Source organism: Paracoccidioides brasiliensis (assembly GCF_000150735.1).
Source record: "Paracoccidioides brasiliensis Pb18 unplaced genomic scaffold supercont2.6, whole genome shotgun sequence".
Classification (NCBI taxonomy): Eukaryota; Fungi; Ascomycota; class Eurotiomycetes; order Onygenales; family Ajellomycetaceae; genus Paracoccidioides; species Paracoccidioides brasiliensis.
Genome location: NW_011371363.1, coordinates 1,439,500 through 1,456,995, shown reverse-complemented (window position 1 = coordinate 1,456,995; position 17,496 = coordinate 1,439,500). Strand labels below are relative to the sequence as shown.

General features: G+C 41.5%; 3 protein-coding genes across 3 annotated transcripts; 1 reads left to right on the top strand and 2 right to left on the bottom strand.

Annotated features, from left to right (window-relative positions):
* Positions 1–77: 77 nt before the first annotated feature.
* Positions 78–3,117, bottom strand: PADG_05532 (uncharacterized protein; the record flags this gene model as incomplete). The annotated part of the gene is made up of 5 exons (XM_010762477.1): positions 78–621; positions 686–787; positions 852–1,900; positions 1,961–2,853; positions 2,922–3,117. The coding sequence occupies 5 exons, from the start codon at positions 3,115–3,117 to the stop codon at positions 78–80; spliced, it is 2,784 nt and encodes a 927-aa protein (XP_010760779.1).
* A 1,385-nt stretch (positions 3,118–4,502) lies between these two features.
* On the top strand, positions 4,503–4,985 carry PADG_05531 (uncharacterized protein; the record flags this gene model as incomplete). The annotated part of the gene is made up of 1 exon (XM_010762476.1): positions 4,503–4,985. The coding sequence occupies one exon, from the start codon at positions 4,503–4,505 to the stop codon at positions 4,983–4,985; it is 483 nt and encodes a 160-aa protein (XP_010760778.1).
* Positions 4,986–5,618: 633 nt separating this feature from the next.
* PADG_05530 (uncharacterized protein) lies at positions 5,619–7,406 on the bottom strand (the record flags this gene model as incomplete). Its single annotated transcript, XM_010762738.1, has 1 exon — positions 5,619–7,406. One exon carries the CDS (start codon positions 7,404–7,406, stop codon positions 5,619–5,621), a length of 1,788 nt encoding a protein of 595 aa, XP_010761040.1.
* Between the last annotated feature and the right edge of the window lie 10,090 nt (positions 7,407–17,496).

The window sequence follows — 17,496 nt, the reverse complement described above, 5'->3', positions numbered from 1 at the left end:
AACTTCCTATTCTCACAAAACAAAACCACTTCTCCCCTCCAGCATCTCACTTCACAAAGATATCTCGCATCTGCTACCTATCCAAACCGACGACTCTCCTTGCGGTGGTTTTTAATCATGTCCTTTTCCTGCTCCCGTAGAAGCTTGAAAAATTCTCGAACATCCTTGGGGTTGACGTCTTTGCGAGGCACCTTGCGATACCATTCCTTCTCAGTGCTTTTAGTTGCTCCCGCTTCCCCTCTTGCTTTCGCTGTGCCAATCCCGGACACGGAAACACTCAAAGTAGCATCTGGGGCCTTAGAACCGCGATCATCCTCGTCATCAGCTCCGTCATATCGGGGCAGCAAACCGTAGGCATTCACCTTTGAAGAGGCTGTGGAGGTGTTTGCCTTTTTTGACGGACCGCTATTCCCCAATTGTTTCCAATTGCTGAGTGGTGCACTTTGCTGGTTGGTTTCATTTCCCATCACACTTCCACTCACTGACCCATATGTCCCAAGGAAGTGGCGCCCCAGCGGTGTGGGGGAATCGTCGTCTCTCACAAGCTGGTTGTGACGATGTCTCTCTTTTGCCAGGGCAAGATCCCTAGCTAATTCTTTGGACTTCACAGACTCTACGTATCTAGATACAGTCAGCATAATGCACCTTATTAGATTGTGTTATGGACAGTGGTATTTATACTCACGAGTTCATCTTGTATTTACTAGGCTGGGCCGTCGCGGCTGGAAAACCCGTCTCTATGTCGACAACATCGCTAGGCTTGCGAATGATGATTGTCTTTTTCATCCTAGGTATACTTCTTCTCAAGGTCAGAATCTGCAGGGCTACTTTGTGTGTCCTGGAAAACCTACTTTGGAGCGTTGGGAGCAACGTCGGGAACTGCTTTGGGAACTGCGTTGGGAGGAGCAATTGGAGGGGCTACAGAAGCCATTTTCGAATCCGCCGTTGGGAAGGTAGACGGTTTCGACTCTTCGCTAAAACTCTCGACTGTGGCAGCTTCATTAGACGGGCCTAACCCCGTTCGGTTGACTTTTGAATCGCTAGATCTAGGTGCCTGTTCTGGCTGCCCTATCAAGCCCTGATTCTCAATGATATCAGATACATTCAGCTGCCTCGCCACAAGGGCAAGTTCTTCGATAAGTGGACCCAGCGGTTCACCTAAGCTGGCTGCCATTTCGATATTTTGATAAACTCGAGCAATCTCAGGTGGAGCACTCTCTCTAGCCGCTCCGTAGCCGGCCTTAAACGCGCTTCCTCCTACACTTGATAGCGCTTGTCTTGCTTGACCAATTTCAACTGGAGTGTAGTCATTGTTTAACATCTGTTCAGTGTTCACCGCGCAGTTCTGGGGAACGTGGTTGCCACTATTATTTCCGTTGCTGCTCCTCCAACCCTGTAAGCTGGGTACAAGCCCAGCTGGGACAAATGGAGCTCTGGCTTGATTTGCATAAGCATTGGTATAGGAGTCGGCCATTGGCAACCCCATTGCGGAAATCATATAACCTACTGGATTCAAGTTGCTCGGTCCAACATTATTGTTAAGCTGGCCCACGTTAGGTAACCAAGAAGGAGCTACCGGGCTTGCAAACTCATTCGAGAATTGCTGAAGACCGAAGGATTGATGCTGCATTGCGGCTCGAGAATTCGAGAGCTGGAGTGCTGACTCAATCTGCTCTTTCAACGATCTTGCAACATCAAGCTTCATCACAAGTTCTACACGCTGGTCAATGAGAATTCTCTTTGCAGCCGGGTCGACATCCAAAGAATGTAGTGCAAGATATCTATCCAAACTCGAAAGCTGGTCTGAAAGTTTGTCGTACTCTCTAGTCGCGTGTTCAAGAGATTTATAGCTCAACAAGTCCTCTGACAAACCTGTGAAGGGCATAGCTAGGTTGGAAGGCTGTGACTGGTGAATCATAGGCTGGTTGACCATAGTCTGATTGACCATAGTCTGATTGACCAAAGGTTGGTTGATCGTAGGCTCATTGATCGGGATAGTTGAGAGCGGGAATAGCTGAGGGGGTGCCGTCATCATCAAACCTGACTGATCTAGCGGGTACATGCCAAGAATTGCCCCGTTTGACATTGCATAAGCCACTGGAAAGGGCTGGTCTGTGGAATTGGAGGTATAGCATTGCTGGGCGTTGTTCGGAACCCAGCCAACTTGTTCACCAGCTGCATTCAGTATTGTGTAGCCGGAGGTGGCAGCTGTGGTTTCCGGTGCGAACTGCGTCATTCTCTCCTGTCTTCCAGGGTTGGAATTTGGGTTAACATGTAACGCTCGTTGCGCTTGTTGGCCTGATGTTGCCCGTACCGATGTGAATGGAAGGTGGTTGATTTCTTCTGAATTTGACCCAGACTGCATCAGTGGAGCCGCGAAGTTCTGCCCGATACATTTGCTCTGATATGCGTCAGCACGAAGGCCCTGGTGCTGGAAGTCTCCGCTCTCGCGTTGGAAATCGGCGTGTGTTTTCAATGGACGGTTTGTAACATGGATGCTGTCATCCTTCTGAGGTTCAATCCTCTGGGAACTTATAGCTGGGAGCTTGAATTCAGGAGCAGGCGCAGATGAGAGGTTCATTGGAACGATTCGACCACCCGCAGTGACCCTCTGATGTTTAGGTGATGCGTGTTCCTTAAGAAATCTCGCGAAACCCGCATCGATTTGGGCGAGCTTTCCCTGAGGTGCATTTATTGGTTGACGATGTGGATACTGCAAATGGTTGGCCTGCGAGAGCAGAAGTCCATCCTCAGTCCCCGTGGAGAAGTTTGAGGAGATTTGGCGGCGATTGATGGGTTTCTCCGTCAAAATCCGATTTTCGGAGCCCTCATCAGGGTGGTTCAAAACAGCAGCTGGAGGTTCTAGGAGCATATTGTCAACAAGGGAATGTTTATGGATTTAGATTGTGGGGGCTAAATACCTTCGTTTATCTTGGTTCTATTGGTTAACTCACTTCTTACACCGGCCCGACGTCCGATGTCTAACAACGTACGAATTTCATATCGTCTAGATCTAGGTTCATGAGAAGAAGGATGAAGAGTCATTCCTTGAGCGTTCTCTTGTCCACCCTCGGATATTCCCTTTCGGGGGAATCGCCGTCCTCCTAGGGACTGCATAATGCAGACAGCCACTTGAGTTGAATTTGAGGTAATTCCTCCGCCAAGCGATTCGAAACTAGCTGAAGATGCGCATTTATATTAGCAAACCGATCCAAAAAAAAAAAAAAAAAAAGCTAAGGAACTGAACTCTCAAGGCATACCTTGGAGACGAACAAGCGGCGTCTCGGTAAGACTTCGTCACACTGGAGATAAAACGATATAAGCCTTCGATAGGAAAGAGGTAACACCTGCATACATACGCGAGCAGAGGCTGACAAATAAGAAAAAGAAGAAGAAAAAAAATAAATGCTAGGAAATCCTGCTGGGCATCAGAAAATCTCTCTTTTCTGAAAACTCGGGATGTCTGGCAGCCACGCCGTGAAAGAAGGGGGAATGAACACGAAAGCGCAAGCAATTTTCAAATCAATACTTCGAACCAGACTAGTTTTGACCCAAGCCAAATCCAACAATAAGAGACAAAAAGTCACCCAACGTTTGTTTCCTGTTCAGATACTAAGACAAAGATGCTGGCTCCAAAGCCTCGATGGGGCGTTGAGCGGGATCCAAACACGTACCAATAAAATAAATCCCCACTGGATTGACACAAGAAAAGAGACCCTTTTATTTTTATTTTTATTTTTATTTTTTTGGTATATCTTCTTATCAACTGAGATATTTTTCGGGTAAAAAGCTGCCTCGTTAAGATGGTTACACGTGAAAGGCCCGCGAGTAAACTCGCGGACGAGCAGAGATATGGAATGAGGTGGTGAGATGAGAAATAGGAAGGGAAATAGGGAAAGGAGAAAAAGGATATCCGAAGCGGGTCTAGGGAACAACGACTAAATTTGATAGGGAGAGGTGTTTTGTCGGAGACTAGGTGAAGAAATCGAGTTGCTTTCTGCCTGCATGCGAAATAAACCAAGAACGGAACGGCTGTCCCTTCGCGTTTAACACGAGAGGAGCAGGGAGACCCAAATGAAGGGGGAACATGAAATCGAGGAGAGAGGTGATAGAGCGATACGGAGCAGCAGGGGTTACAAGGGGAGAAGAAGAAGAAGAAGAAGAAGAAGAAGAAGAAGAAGAAGAAGCAAGCGATGCAGAGATTGGGGATGAGATAGGGGCGAAACGCGATCAGGGGAGATTTTGAGAGGAAGAAAACGCGAAAGCGAGGGTTTGCAAGAGACGTGAAGCTGTTGTTGATAGAGGAACGGGGCCGGGAATAGCAGCCGCAAGGAGGGACGGGACAAACAAGGAAAGCGAATACCTTCTGGTATCAAGCGAGGGGCAATAGAGAAGTGATGGATGAGGCAGGTGAGATAGAACAGGGTTTGGAGGTTTGAGAGATGTAAGGTGCAAAAGGGGATGAAGGGGATGAAGGGGATGAAGGGGGTGAAGGGGATGAAATGGATGAAGGGAATGAAGGGGATAAAATGAAAGAAAGAGATAAAATGGATGAAATGGATGAAATGGATGAAACGGAAGAAACGGAAGAAACGGACGAAAGAGATATAAGAGATGAAGGAGATGAAAGAGAAGAAGGACAAAACAGGAGATGGTTTTTTGGGACTTTTGGGACATTTGAGACACTGTGGGATCAGTCATCCAGTGTTGTTGTGGTTGCGGTTCATGCTGGTTGGGAGGCAGATGCAGATGGACGAGGAGAGAGGAGGGTGGGGATGGCCCGCATGGTGTTGCCCCAGGAAGTCACAGTGGAGGGGAAGCAGCAGCGTTGTTTGTTTTTCTGTGGTTTGGTGGTTGAGATTTCAGAGGGGGGAGGACAAGAACAACTGGCTGGTTCAGAGAGAGTGTGGGAAGAGAGCTCTCTAGGGCACAGGGGGGTTAACGGGCTGCAGAAGGCTGCAGAAGAAATATCCACCGCTATTTGAGAAGGGAAGAGAGAGTGCTTTGAAATCAGGAAGTGCATTTGTTTTATCCAATGCCTGTATGTAAGTCTTCTCATAAAATTAGGTACTATGTAATGTAATTAGGGTGTGCCACGATCACATCCTTTATATCTAATAGGGGCCAAGATTTTGGCGATAATAGCAAACGGTACAGGTTGGCCTCAGATCTAGAATGGGTATTTAACTCGTCGTTAGGGGCTAGGGGCCACAATCTCTAGCAGGGACCTCGGGAGGTTTATAGAATCCCCCACACTGCGGCAAGACTCCAGTCAAGATGCCCGAAATACAAAACCTCCTCCCTGTTCGTACCTGCGCCTTACAACTCAAATAGTTTGCAAATCCATGCCCTTGGAATTCAAAGTGGAAAATAAGGACAGAGAAGGGTATCAAATGAGTGAAATCCAGAGGCTGATGGCAAAAATTAAAAAGGCTAAATTAAGAACAAAATGGAACCCGTACAAAGACCTGGAAATGCTAATGTACGGTGCGGAAATGCGGAAAATGTCACAAGAGAGTTGACGGAGGGCATGGCAATATCGAACGCGAGTGAAGAAATGAAAGCGAGGGGATCTTTTCTGAAACTCTAATTGAAGTCTCCTGCACGTATTCCGTCTTTCAAACATGCTCGTGCGCCTTGACAGGCTCTGCAATCGTGCTGACCGCCGCGTCCTCCTCCTCAAAGCTCACTCGTCCCGACGCATTTCCACGCAATCTCCTCGTACTCTCGGTATCAGATTCAGGTTTCGAAATCGCTGATTTGGACCGCAATTCCCAGCTTCCAATCCGCTCATGGCCACCATGGTTATCGCCAGAACTATTGCCCCTTTCATAGTCGTCTTGCTTCACAAAAACGCCAACCCCCTGCTGTCCAGCTTTGCCCCCAAACGTTAAATCAGGATCACTGGCAAGCCTATTCCCTCCCTTAAATCCACCAAGATCTGACCTGCGGCGTGTGGCAGTGCGACGAACGCGCAAACCCAACAACCACGAAGCGAGGCCAGCAAGGAGTCCTACAACACACAAACTGACCACTGCACCGATTACCCCAGACACCACAGAACTTAAGCGACGTGAACTTGGCCCGGTGCCAGATCTTCCGAAATTGGCCAGGTACGATGGGCAAAATACTGACTCGCTAACACAGGTTTGACACCACCCTGCCACAGACAACATGATATTCGCCATCTCGCTTCTGAACTCTCTGTATGGTATGCCTGGCGATCCTTCTGGACGACCGAAGAGTGGGTACGAGGTGAGTGGAGGTTCCGTTCCTGATGGATTTGACCCGTTGCGAAGAAAGAAGCGGACCATCAGGTCATTTTGAGAGGGGTATTGGCCAGGGGGGGAACTGGACCCCGTGCTGAAGAGCTCAAAAACCATCGAAGCACCATGTTCGGGCAGGCCAAAGAAGTTCGGATAGCGGTCTGTAGCCAATTTAGCCAGTGCGGCAAAGGCCACCATCGGCTCATGCCGGCCAAATACCAATGCCAACTTGTTGCCGTTGCCGTTGGTGCCGATATTGCTTTCAAAGGAGCTCACTATATACCTCGAAAGCGTCTTGCCCGCCACAGCAAGGAGATCGCCATTATCATCGCGGCCCTGTCCGCTTGTCGAGATGTTTCCGTTGGTTGCGAACGCAAATCTGTCCGCAAGATATCGTGCATGGTTTACGTCCTCAAGGGAAATTACGCTTCGGGCGGTCATATTGTGGATGTATTGGTAGTTAAGAAACTCCCAAATGGCAATCGCGTTGATGAAATTGGTATTCTGGACCGAAAAGATACCACGTAGTATACGCGAGTAGATGCTGGAATAAAACGCGACACTTTCCGTCGCCAACGCGAGAAATTCCCTCCCTTCAACCCACTCCACAATTGCACCGCTGTACGCGGGACAGTTGGCATGGCCAACAAGTTGGGTGCTGATCGGGTCCCTGAAGCTCGGGGTAAAAAGTTCCGCATACTTATATCCATTAAGGGGGAAGTCGACAACAGTCCCATTCACCAAATTTGCAATATTCACAGAGCTGTTATCCGACTGCCGGTTTGGCGGATAGAGGCCTTGCAAGAATGACAGAGCTGAAGCGGAAACATACTGTTCGACCATCGAAAGGACACGAAGCTCAGACGGCACCGGAAAAGAAGTGGATATGTCGACTAACCTCGTGGCAGAATCAACCATGTAGCGGTTTCGGAAATACGAACCAGCACTAAACATTTGCTGAGCACCATATGATGTTATTAATTGGACACCAGGCAGCACCATTGGCGTACTGTCTCCGTGGTGAGTGATAACGACAGAAGACCAGACTGTCTCCGGTGACGGCGTATTTTGCGCTGCCCCAAGGACAGCAAGGTAGGAACTCCACAGGAGCAGATTTGTGACCTTTGTAGCAATGAGCATTTTCGATAACAGAACCTTTTCTCCCCCCTTCGCTTCAAATTCAGCTGTATATCGCGCTCAGTAGAGCTGGTTTGGCGTCCCTTTATCTCCTAACGATTCACACAGCAAAGTTGGAAAATGAGAAAAGAAGATCAAAGAAAAGATCCATTGAATTTGAATTCATGAAGATAATCGGGCGGTGATGGGGAGGAAGGCATTGCACATCCGGTCCAGCGGATTGAATTTGGGCACAGCTCCGCCCTTTCATGAGGTCATACATATAACTCTAATTTCTATACCCGCCGCAGACAGCGAAGTGGGGGCTGGACTTTCTATTTGGATAAACACTGGGACCAATAACCTTGGTTGCGGGTTAGGAGTTGGGTGTAAAAATAGCAGCTGGATAGTCACTCTGATGAAGCACATCGATTGTGCTTCTATTAATACTAACTTCTAAGGTTTTCAGTGTCGTGTGCTAAACTTGATAACTAACTAACATTAATGATCTAGTTAATGATTATTAATTCTTGTCTAACCAGTTGTCATGGTTTAAAATAGTTAAACATGGTTTTAAAATGAGGTTTACTTTATTATTATAAATACATTCAACTTTTTATTCTAATAATAAATTAATTTTATGTTAACAAAGTATATTAATTTCATGAATTATAATAAACTTTAATATATAATATCTTTTTAATTTAATTATATATTTATTATAAATATCACAAAATATTTTAATTTTATATTGAAATTTACAATAAATATTATAAATAATTAATATAATTAATATGTTTTTCAAGTAAATAATTAAAATATTTTGAAATATTTTAAATAATTCAGTCTAAGTTATCTATACTTATCTATATTTAATGTAAATCATTAAATTAAATTAAATTAAATTAAGTGAGAATATTTTACTTCTGCAATACTTACATATATAATCTAAACTCTGATAACAGAGAATATAAGAAATATGTATTAAATGTCTTAAGTGATTGTATTGATATCTTGCTTATTCAGTATTATATACTATTAACTAACTAGTTAGTTAAGTATTATAACTATATTAACTAATTAATTTTATATAAGATGTTAGTTTATAATCAACATCTTTAATATATTAATAATCATTATTAAATGATTGATTTTTTTATTAAAGAATGCTCAGTTATCTATGTCATATACATCTACATATTTAATAGAAGTAATCTAGCTCACTAAGAGTCTGAGTAATGCAATAAAATAATTATCAGCTATCATAGATCTTTTATTAAAATAAATAATTAACTAATTTTTATATACTTAATACTCTTTCATATATTGTAATATGATATCTCAAAAACTAGCTATTTTATTTTAAAATTTACTTGAAAACATGTTATATATAAACCTCCTGTTGCTGAACCGTTAAAGCGGCTAATAAGTGGTACTTGTAAAGGGTTAAGCTCTAAAAACTAGAGGCTAGTCCTTCTATATAACAAGGACGAATTGCTTGAGAAAGAGAAGAAAAGAATGAGATGAGAACACAAGCTTAAGCAAGCTCACATAGCATGATCACATGCACACATGCAAATGATGACTAGGCTGAGTCAGCCAGTCAGAGTGAATCTAGGGGTTCAGCCTCTTATAATACCCTCTTTGTTGCAGGCCTTTACAACTATTTAAAGCCCTCTTTACACCTAATTTTGCCTGCTGAGAGGCCTCTCAAGTGTTCAAGGCCTTCACTTCTTGTAGGAGACTTGTGTCATTTCATGTAGACTCAGCCCAATCTATTCATTTAATAGGATATTGCTTTTTTCTCTGATAGATTCATTCACTCTGAATTTTTTCAATCTCAAACTCAGATCCTTCTGAGGTCTCTATAGTGAATGACTATCAGTCAGTTTGCCTCTGACTAAGCAGAGGATTCATTGTCACAGCATGTAGAAGCTTTATATTAAAGACATTGTGAATGTCAGATGAGATGTTCAGTCAGTAAGCATGAAATTCTATCTTTTCTAGCACAGTATATTGATTGTATTTCATGTCCAGCTTTTTGCACAGATGATTAGTTCTTATGTTCTCTAAGTTCAATCAGATCTTATCTCTGGGTTGAAAGCTTGAAGCCAGATCTATTCATTTATTCATGTAGTTCTTTTGAGATTGCTGAGTATTTATCATTTTTACTTGAGCTCACTTCAACATTTCATGAGCCTTTCTCATATAATCATCTGCAAACTCAATGAGATTATGTGATGTTTCAACAGAAGGTGTATCAGCTATATCAATGAAGAAGACATGGAAAAGATATGTTAAAAAAAATGAGCTCACATCTGTTGAGACAGCATCTCTATTATTGATGATCAGCTCTGTCAGAGAGAGTCATTTATGTCAGTCATTCTGTTGAAAGCTAATGTACTTGCATAGATAGATTTTCAGAATCTGATTCATTCACTCTGTAACTTTGTCAGTCTCTGAGTAATAGACTATGAAGAGTCATCTCTTAATGTCTAATTTCTTACACATCTGAGTTCAAAATATGCTTGTGAAAGCTGACCCTCAATTTGACACTACCATCTTAGAGATGTCATGTTAAGAGATGATATTGTGAAGAAACACTTTAGTTACTGTCTTCACATCAGTTTTCTTAACTGCTTTTAATATAATCTTCTTGATCAGTCTATTCATTATAATCATAATGTTCATGTATTCTTTAGAGCTCAGTAAGTTCATGATAAAGTTCATGAAAAGCTTCTGCCACATGTGTTCAAAAATGAAAAGAGGCTTAAGTAGTCTCTGACATCAATCTCTTCATGCAGTGTTTGATCTGCAAAGATGACAGTTTCTGATCATTCTTCTCATATTAGCAGCATAGTCTGGCCAGTAGAACTCATGTCTTAGAACTTCTGCCATTTACTCTCATCTGAAATAGTCAGTAAGAGATGAGTCATGAGCCTTATGCATTAATCTGGTTTGAAGAGGTTCAGAGTCTGACACTCACTTATGATTTTGAAAGAGAAGCTTTCTGTTCTTGTTTAAAAAGTACTCAGAGACAGAGATCTTAATGCTGAGTTCAGAAGAAAATCTGAATCTTCTCTCACAAAGAGTTTGCTTCAGATGCTGCAGAATCTTATCATTTTTATGAGTCTCATTTCACTGAGCTTGAAGAGACATTTCAGATTTCATGCTGGTAGTGATCACTATTAGTTCCATTCCAGATGCCAGTACATTAAACTTAAGTAGTTGAGCTTGTCTTTGTTTGATTCTCTCATTATCAGCACTCTGTAACATGTTCTGCTCTCTTTATGATAGAGTGTCTGGTTCAGCATTCAACTTCTCTGACTGATAATTGTAAAGGGTTAAGCTCTAAGAACTAGAGGCTAGTCCTTCTATATAACAAGGATGAATTGCTTGAGAAAGGGAAGAAAAGAATGAGATGAGAACTCAAGCTTAAGCAAGCTCACATAGCATGATCATGTGCACACATGCAAATGATGGCTAGGCTGAGTCAGCCAGCCAGAGCAAATCTAGAGGTTCAACCTCTTATAATACCCCTCTTCTCCCTCTTTGTTGTGGGCCTTTACAACTATTTAAAGTCCTCTTTACATCTAATTTTGCCTGCTGAGAGGCCTCCCAAGCATTCAAGGCCTTTGCTTCTTGTAGGAGACTCACATCATTCCATGTAGGCTCAGCCCAACCTACCCATTTAATGAGGTATTGCTTTTTCCTCTGATAGGTTCATTCACTCTGAATTTTCTCAATCTCAAACTCAGATCCTTCTGGGGTCTCTATAGTGAGTGGCTGTCAGTCAGTTTGCCTCTGACTAGGCAGGAGATTCATCACCACAGCATGTAGAAGCTTTACATTAAAGACATTGTGAATGCTGAGTGAGATGTTCAGTCAGTAAGCATGAAATTCTATCTTTTCTAGCACAGTATATTGATTGTATTTCATGTCCAGCTTCTTGCACAGACAATTAGTTCTCATGTTCTCTAAGCTCAACCAGATCTTATCTCCAGGTTGAAAGCTTGAAGCTGGGTCTCTTCATCTATTTGTGTATTTCTCTTGAGATTGCTGAGCATCCATCATTTTTACTTGAGCTCACTCCAACACTTCATGAGCCTTCCTCATGTAATCATCTGCAAACTCAATGAGATTATGTGGCATTTCAATGGGGGGTGCATCAGCTATATCAATGGAGGAGATGTGGAAAAGGTGTGTTAAAAAGAACAGACTCACATCCATTGAGGCAGCATCTCTATTATTGATGACCAGCTCTGCTAGAGGGAGCCATTCACACCAGTCATTCTGTTGAAAGCTAATGTACTTGTGTAGATAGATTTCCAGGGTCTGGTTCATTCACTCTGTAGCTCTATCAGTCTCTGGGTGATAGGCTGTGAAGAGTCATCTCTTAATGTCTAATTTCTCACACATCTGAGTTCAAAACATGCTTGTGAAAGCTGATCCTCAATCTGACACTACTGCCTTAGAGATGCTATGTCAAAAGATGATGTTGTGAAGGAACACTCTAGTCACTGTCTCTGCATCAGTTTTCTCAACTACTTTTAATATAACCCTCTTGGTCAGTCTGTCTGTTATAATCATGATGTTCATGTATTCTTTAAAGCTCAGTAAGTTCATGATAAAGTCCATGAAAAGCTCCTGCCACATGTGTTCAGAAATGAGGAGAGGCTTAAGCAGTCTCTGATGTTGATCTCTTCATGCAGTGTTTGATCTGCAAAGATGGCAGTTCCTGATCATTCTTCTTACATTGGCAGCATAGTCTGACCAGTAGAACTCACATCTTAGAACTTCTGCTGTTTGCTCTCACCCAGAATGACTGATAAGAGATGAGTCATAAGCCTCATGCACTAACCTGGTTTGAAGAGGTTTGAAGTCTGGCACTCACTTATGATCTTGAAAGAGAAGCTCTCTGTTCTCATTTAAAGAGCACTCAGAGATGGAGGCCTTAATGCTGAGTTCAGAAGGAAATCTGAATCTTCTCTCATGAAGAGTTTGCTTCAGATGCTGCAGAATCTTGTCATTTTTGTGAGTCTCATTTCACTGAGCTTGAAGAGACATCTCAGATTCCACACTGGCAGCAGCCACTATTGGTTCCATTCCAGGTGCCAGTACATTAAACTTAAGTAGTTGAGCTTGCCTCTGCTTGATTCTCTCATCATCAGCACTCTGTGGCATGTTCTGCTCTCTTTATGATAGAGCATCCAGTCCAGCATTCAACTTCTCTGACTGATAATCAATTCTGAAGTTGAATTGATAGAGAATATTCATCCAACATAGCTGTCTTTCATTTAGTCTGTGTGTAGTCATGAAGTATTCTAGATTCTTATGATCTGTGAGAATCTTGAATTCCTTTACACTTCATAGCTCAGTGTTCCATTTCTTTAAACACTCAATTATTGCTAATAACTCCTTATCATAAATCTTGTAGTTGCATTCTGCAGGTGAATGCTTGCAAGAGAAGAAGACACATGAGTGTAGAATGCTCTGCTCATCATATTGTAGCAGCACTCCTCCTGAGGCATAATCTGAGAAGTCCATTTCCAATATAGTCTCACAGTCAGAGTCAAATTGAAGCAGGATTGGAGCAGAGATAAACATTGATTTTAGATGCTTAAAAGCTTCCTCAGCCTTGCTCATCCACAAAAAAGAAACATTCTTGTGTGTAAGAATTGTCAGTGAGGTCATGATCTTTGAGAAATCTCTGATAAATCATCTATAGAAATTGGCAAAGTCTAAAAATCCTTGTACATCTTTAAGAGTAGTAGGTGTTGTCCATTTCAAAACAGCTTTAACCTTCTCTGGATCCATTCATATACCCTTGTCTGCTTCAATGATGAATTCAAGATATTTTGTGCTGTTCATCTCAAACTCACTCTTTCTGATGTCTGCCTGCAGGCCTGCTTTCTGTAGATGCATAAGCATCTTTTGTACATGCTCACAATGCTCCTGTAAGCTTCTTGAGGAAAATATCAAGATGTTATCTAAATAGACTGAGCAGAAGTCGTCCAGATATCCACATAATGCCCAGTTGATATATTTTTGAAACATGCTCAGAGCATTGGTCAAACCAAAGGGTGTAACCAGCCACTCAAATAGCCCATATCTGGTTCTAAAGGCTGTCATCCACTCATCATCTTCCATGATTCAAATCTTGTGAAAAGCTGCAATAATATCCAGCTTAGTGAATCATTTAGCCTGTTCAATTCACTGTAGAGTCTCACTGATTAATGGTAGAGGATATCAATTCTTTCAGATGATTTTGTTAAGAGCTCAATAGTTCACACAGAATCTTAGCCCATCCTCAGGCTTCTTTGTGAATAGTATGAGAGCGGCTGCAGGGGAGTTGCTCACTCTAATAAAATCCTTATCTAGATAATCTGTAAGAGTCTTTCACAAAGTCAGTAGTTCCTCTCAAGACATATTATATAGTGAGCTCCAAGGGGGTTGTTCCACACTATCATCAGTCTTTTTAATCAGTTCAATTCCATGATCTCTATCTGAGCCACAAAGGGGGTAGAGTGTCAGTGGCTTCCTTATCAAATATGTTCAAAAACTCATGATAATGTTCAGGCAGCTTTTCTCTAGAGTCAATCTTTGATTTCACTTCTAGAGTCTTTTGAATGTCAGCCAAGCTGACAGTGAAGATCTTGATGTTTCACTTCTCTCAAGTGCTTGCAAGCCTAGAGAAGCTTACAGCAGAGATGGAAATCATATCAGCTTTTGCATTTGAACTAGGCTCTACCTCTATGCCACTCTCTTCAAATCTCACAATTCTTCAATGAGGGATCACAGTCACCTTTTGCTGGGCCAGCCAGGGGTCACTTAGATACATATCATGACCATGTAACCCATTCATCATGTAGAGAAAGGCTCATTCAGTTACATGACTGTCTATATCAATTTGAATGCCAGTCACTATGCTTGTGGAGAGTCCCATGAAGTCTTCAAAGCTGATCATTTTAACAGAGGGAATTTCAATGCACAGAAGCTTATGCTTGTTAACATAGAATTGAGAAATAAGACCATAGACATTACATTCACTGTCTATCATTGCTCTAGTTGAAAAGGCATTATCTACTAGAGCATTGACAGTGAAGGGTTTGAATATCATCTTAGATTTAAATCCTCTTCATTGCTTCTTCATAAGCTTCTTATTTTGCTTCTTCCAGTGTCTTTTGATTGGAGCTACTCTTTTTCCTGAATCCTCACTCATATCCACATCATCATTGTCAAGTACTGGCTCAGGGATCATCTTAGCTATTGTGGGGGTGGCAGGGCATCTGGGAGGTTTGAACAGACAGCTCTTAATCATATGATCTCTGACTTCACATCTCAGGCACAGGCCTTGCTCTCTTCTTTGATTAACCTCTGTCTGATTTATCAATTTGATGTGACAGGTGCTTAGGGTCACAGTATCAGAAGAGAGATTCATCAGATCATCAGCAGAAGCTTGAGACTGGTTTCATTGATTGAGAACAGCATGATGAAGTAGAGAGTGTGGATTAGATATTGTATGATCTGAAGAAGATCTGCTCTCACAACATTTAGATCACTGCCTTAGAGTCTTAAGCTCAGAGAGTTGATGGTCAACTAATCTAAGCTTCTTGCAGTAATTCTCATAGAGAGACAGTTCTCTTACACCCACCATGCCTTCCCTCAGCTCCATGCTTAGGGCAGATTTCAAATACCTCTTTTTAATGTGATCATCTCATCTGTGACTGCCAGCTTTCAGCAGTAGCTGATTAAATTCAGGCAGAAAGTTGAAGAGAGCTCTTCTACTCTGTCATAGATTGTTGAGCTTTTGCATAGTCTTTTCCTGTCATGTGGGATCATTAAAGAGCATGTGTGTCTGCTTCAGTAAGCTCTCTACTGTGAAGTTGATTTTGTTCTTATTATTCTCAACTCAGAGATAAACTTGAGCTGCTGCCATTTCTTTCAGTCTTGAGTACACATACCAAGCACATTCCTCATTATTGCCTAAAGCTTTCCCATTGACCTTAAGCTTTGATTGAAGCTTTAGCTCTCACTGAAGGTAGTGCTTCAGATTAGAATCATCATACTTCTCACAGTTCAGTAGCTTGATCTTTGATCTTCTGACTGCAATGAGTGGTTGCAAGTTCAATTGAGAGAGAGTTGATGTTGAGGTGTTCAAAGCTTGTCATAGATTAGCTATTTCAGCTTGCTGAGCTGCTATTAAATCTCTGTTCTCACACTGAATCTGTTCCTGCTGTTGAAGAAAGACCATTCATTGTTGTTCAAAGCTACTGAGGATGTTCTTGCTCATTGCTTTGCATTGATTCATTTGTGTATTTGTTGTACAAGTCTGTCACTTTATCTCATTCAGCTAGATGTTTTCAATGTTGCTTGTTCATTTGTTAGCACAATTGCTAACCCAGTCTATTCATATACCAGTGCTATCACTGAACTTCATGATGCAGGATTTAAGACTCTCAATAGTCTATCATATGTCAGCACATTTGCTGAGCTTCATGATACAGAATTAAGACTCTCAGTGATCTATCAATGAAAGAAATAAAGCAATTCATAATGTAAAGAATTAAGCTCTAAGAACTAAAGGCTAGTCCTCCTATATAACAAGAATAAATTGCTTGAGAAAGGGAAAAAAAGAATGAGATAAGAACTCAAGCTTAAGCAAGCTCACATAGCATGATCACATGCGCACATGCAAATGATGACTAGGCTGAGTCAGCCAGCCAGAGCAAATCTAGAGGTTCAACCTCTTATATTTATATTTTTATAGTTTTTTTAATACTATTTAACTATCTGAAAATATTTAAATATTATTAATATTTATTTTCTAAAAGATTATTTTATAAGTTATTATAAAAGTTTTCTAAATTGCAAATAATTTAATATTAAAGACTTAATTTTTTTTTCTAAATTTTATAAAAATATCTTATATTTTAAATCTAATTTAAAATATTTTACTACTATATTAGCTTTCAACTATTTTTATTTATTTTTAAAAGTTTTTGAGTATATATAGTTTTTTTCTCTTTTAATAATTTATTAATAGTAATATCTATTATAAAAAGAAAATATTTTTGTAAAGGGTTAAGCTCTAAGAACTAGAGGCTAGTCCTTCTATATAACAAGGATGAATTGCTTGAGAAAGGGAAGAAAAGAATGAGATGAGAACTCAAGCTTAAGCAAGCTCACATAGCATGATCATGTGCACACATGCAAATGATGACTAGGCTGAGTCAGCCAGCCAGAGTGAATCTAGAGGTTAACCTCTTATACTACCCTCCTTCTCCCTCTTTGTTGCAGGCCTTTACAACTATTTAAAGCCCTCTTTACATCTAATTTTGCCTGCTGAGAGGCCTCTCAAGCATTCAAGGCCTTCACTTCTTGTAGGAGACTCATGTCATTCCATGTAGGCTCAGCTCAATCTACTCATTTAACAAGGTATTGCTTTTTTCTCTGATAGGTTCATTCACTCTGAATTTCCTCAATCTCAAACTCAGATCCTTCTGAGATCTCTATAGTGGGTGGCTGTCAGTCAGTTTGCCTCTGACTAGGCAGAGGATCTGTTGCCACAGCATGTAGAAGCTTTACATTAAAGACATTGTGAATATCAGATGAGATGTTCAGTCAGTAAGCATGAGATTCTATCTTTTCTAGCATGGTATATTGATTGTATTTCATGTCCAGCTTCTTGCACAGATGATTAGTTCTCATGTTCTCTAAGCTCAACCAGACCTTATCTCCAGGTTGAAAGCTTGAAGCTGGGTCTCTTTGTCTATTTGCATATTTCTCTTGAGATTGCTGAGCATTCATCATTTTTACTTGAGTCCACTTCAACACTTCACAGACCTTCCTCATGTAATCATCCACAAACTCAATGGGATTATGTGGTGTTTCAATGGGGGGTGCATCAGCTATATCAATGGAGGAGATGTGAAAAAGATGTGTTAAAAAAAATGAGCTCATGCCCATTGAGACAGCATCTCTATTATTGATGACCAGCTCTGCTAGAGGAAGTCATTCACACCAGTCATTCTGTTGAAAGCTAATGTACTTGTGTAGGTAGATTTTCAGAGTCTGGTTCATTTGCTCTGTAGCTCTGTCAGTCTCTGAGTGA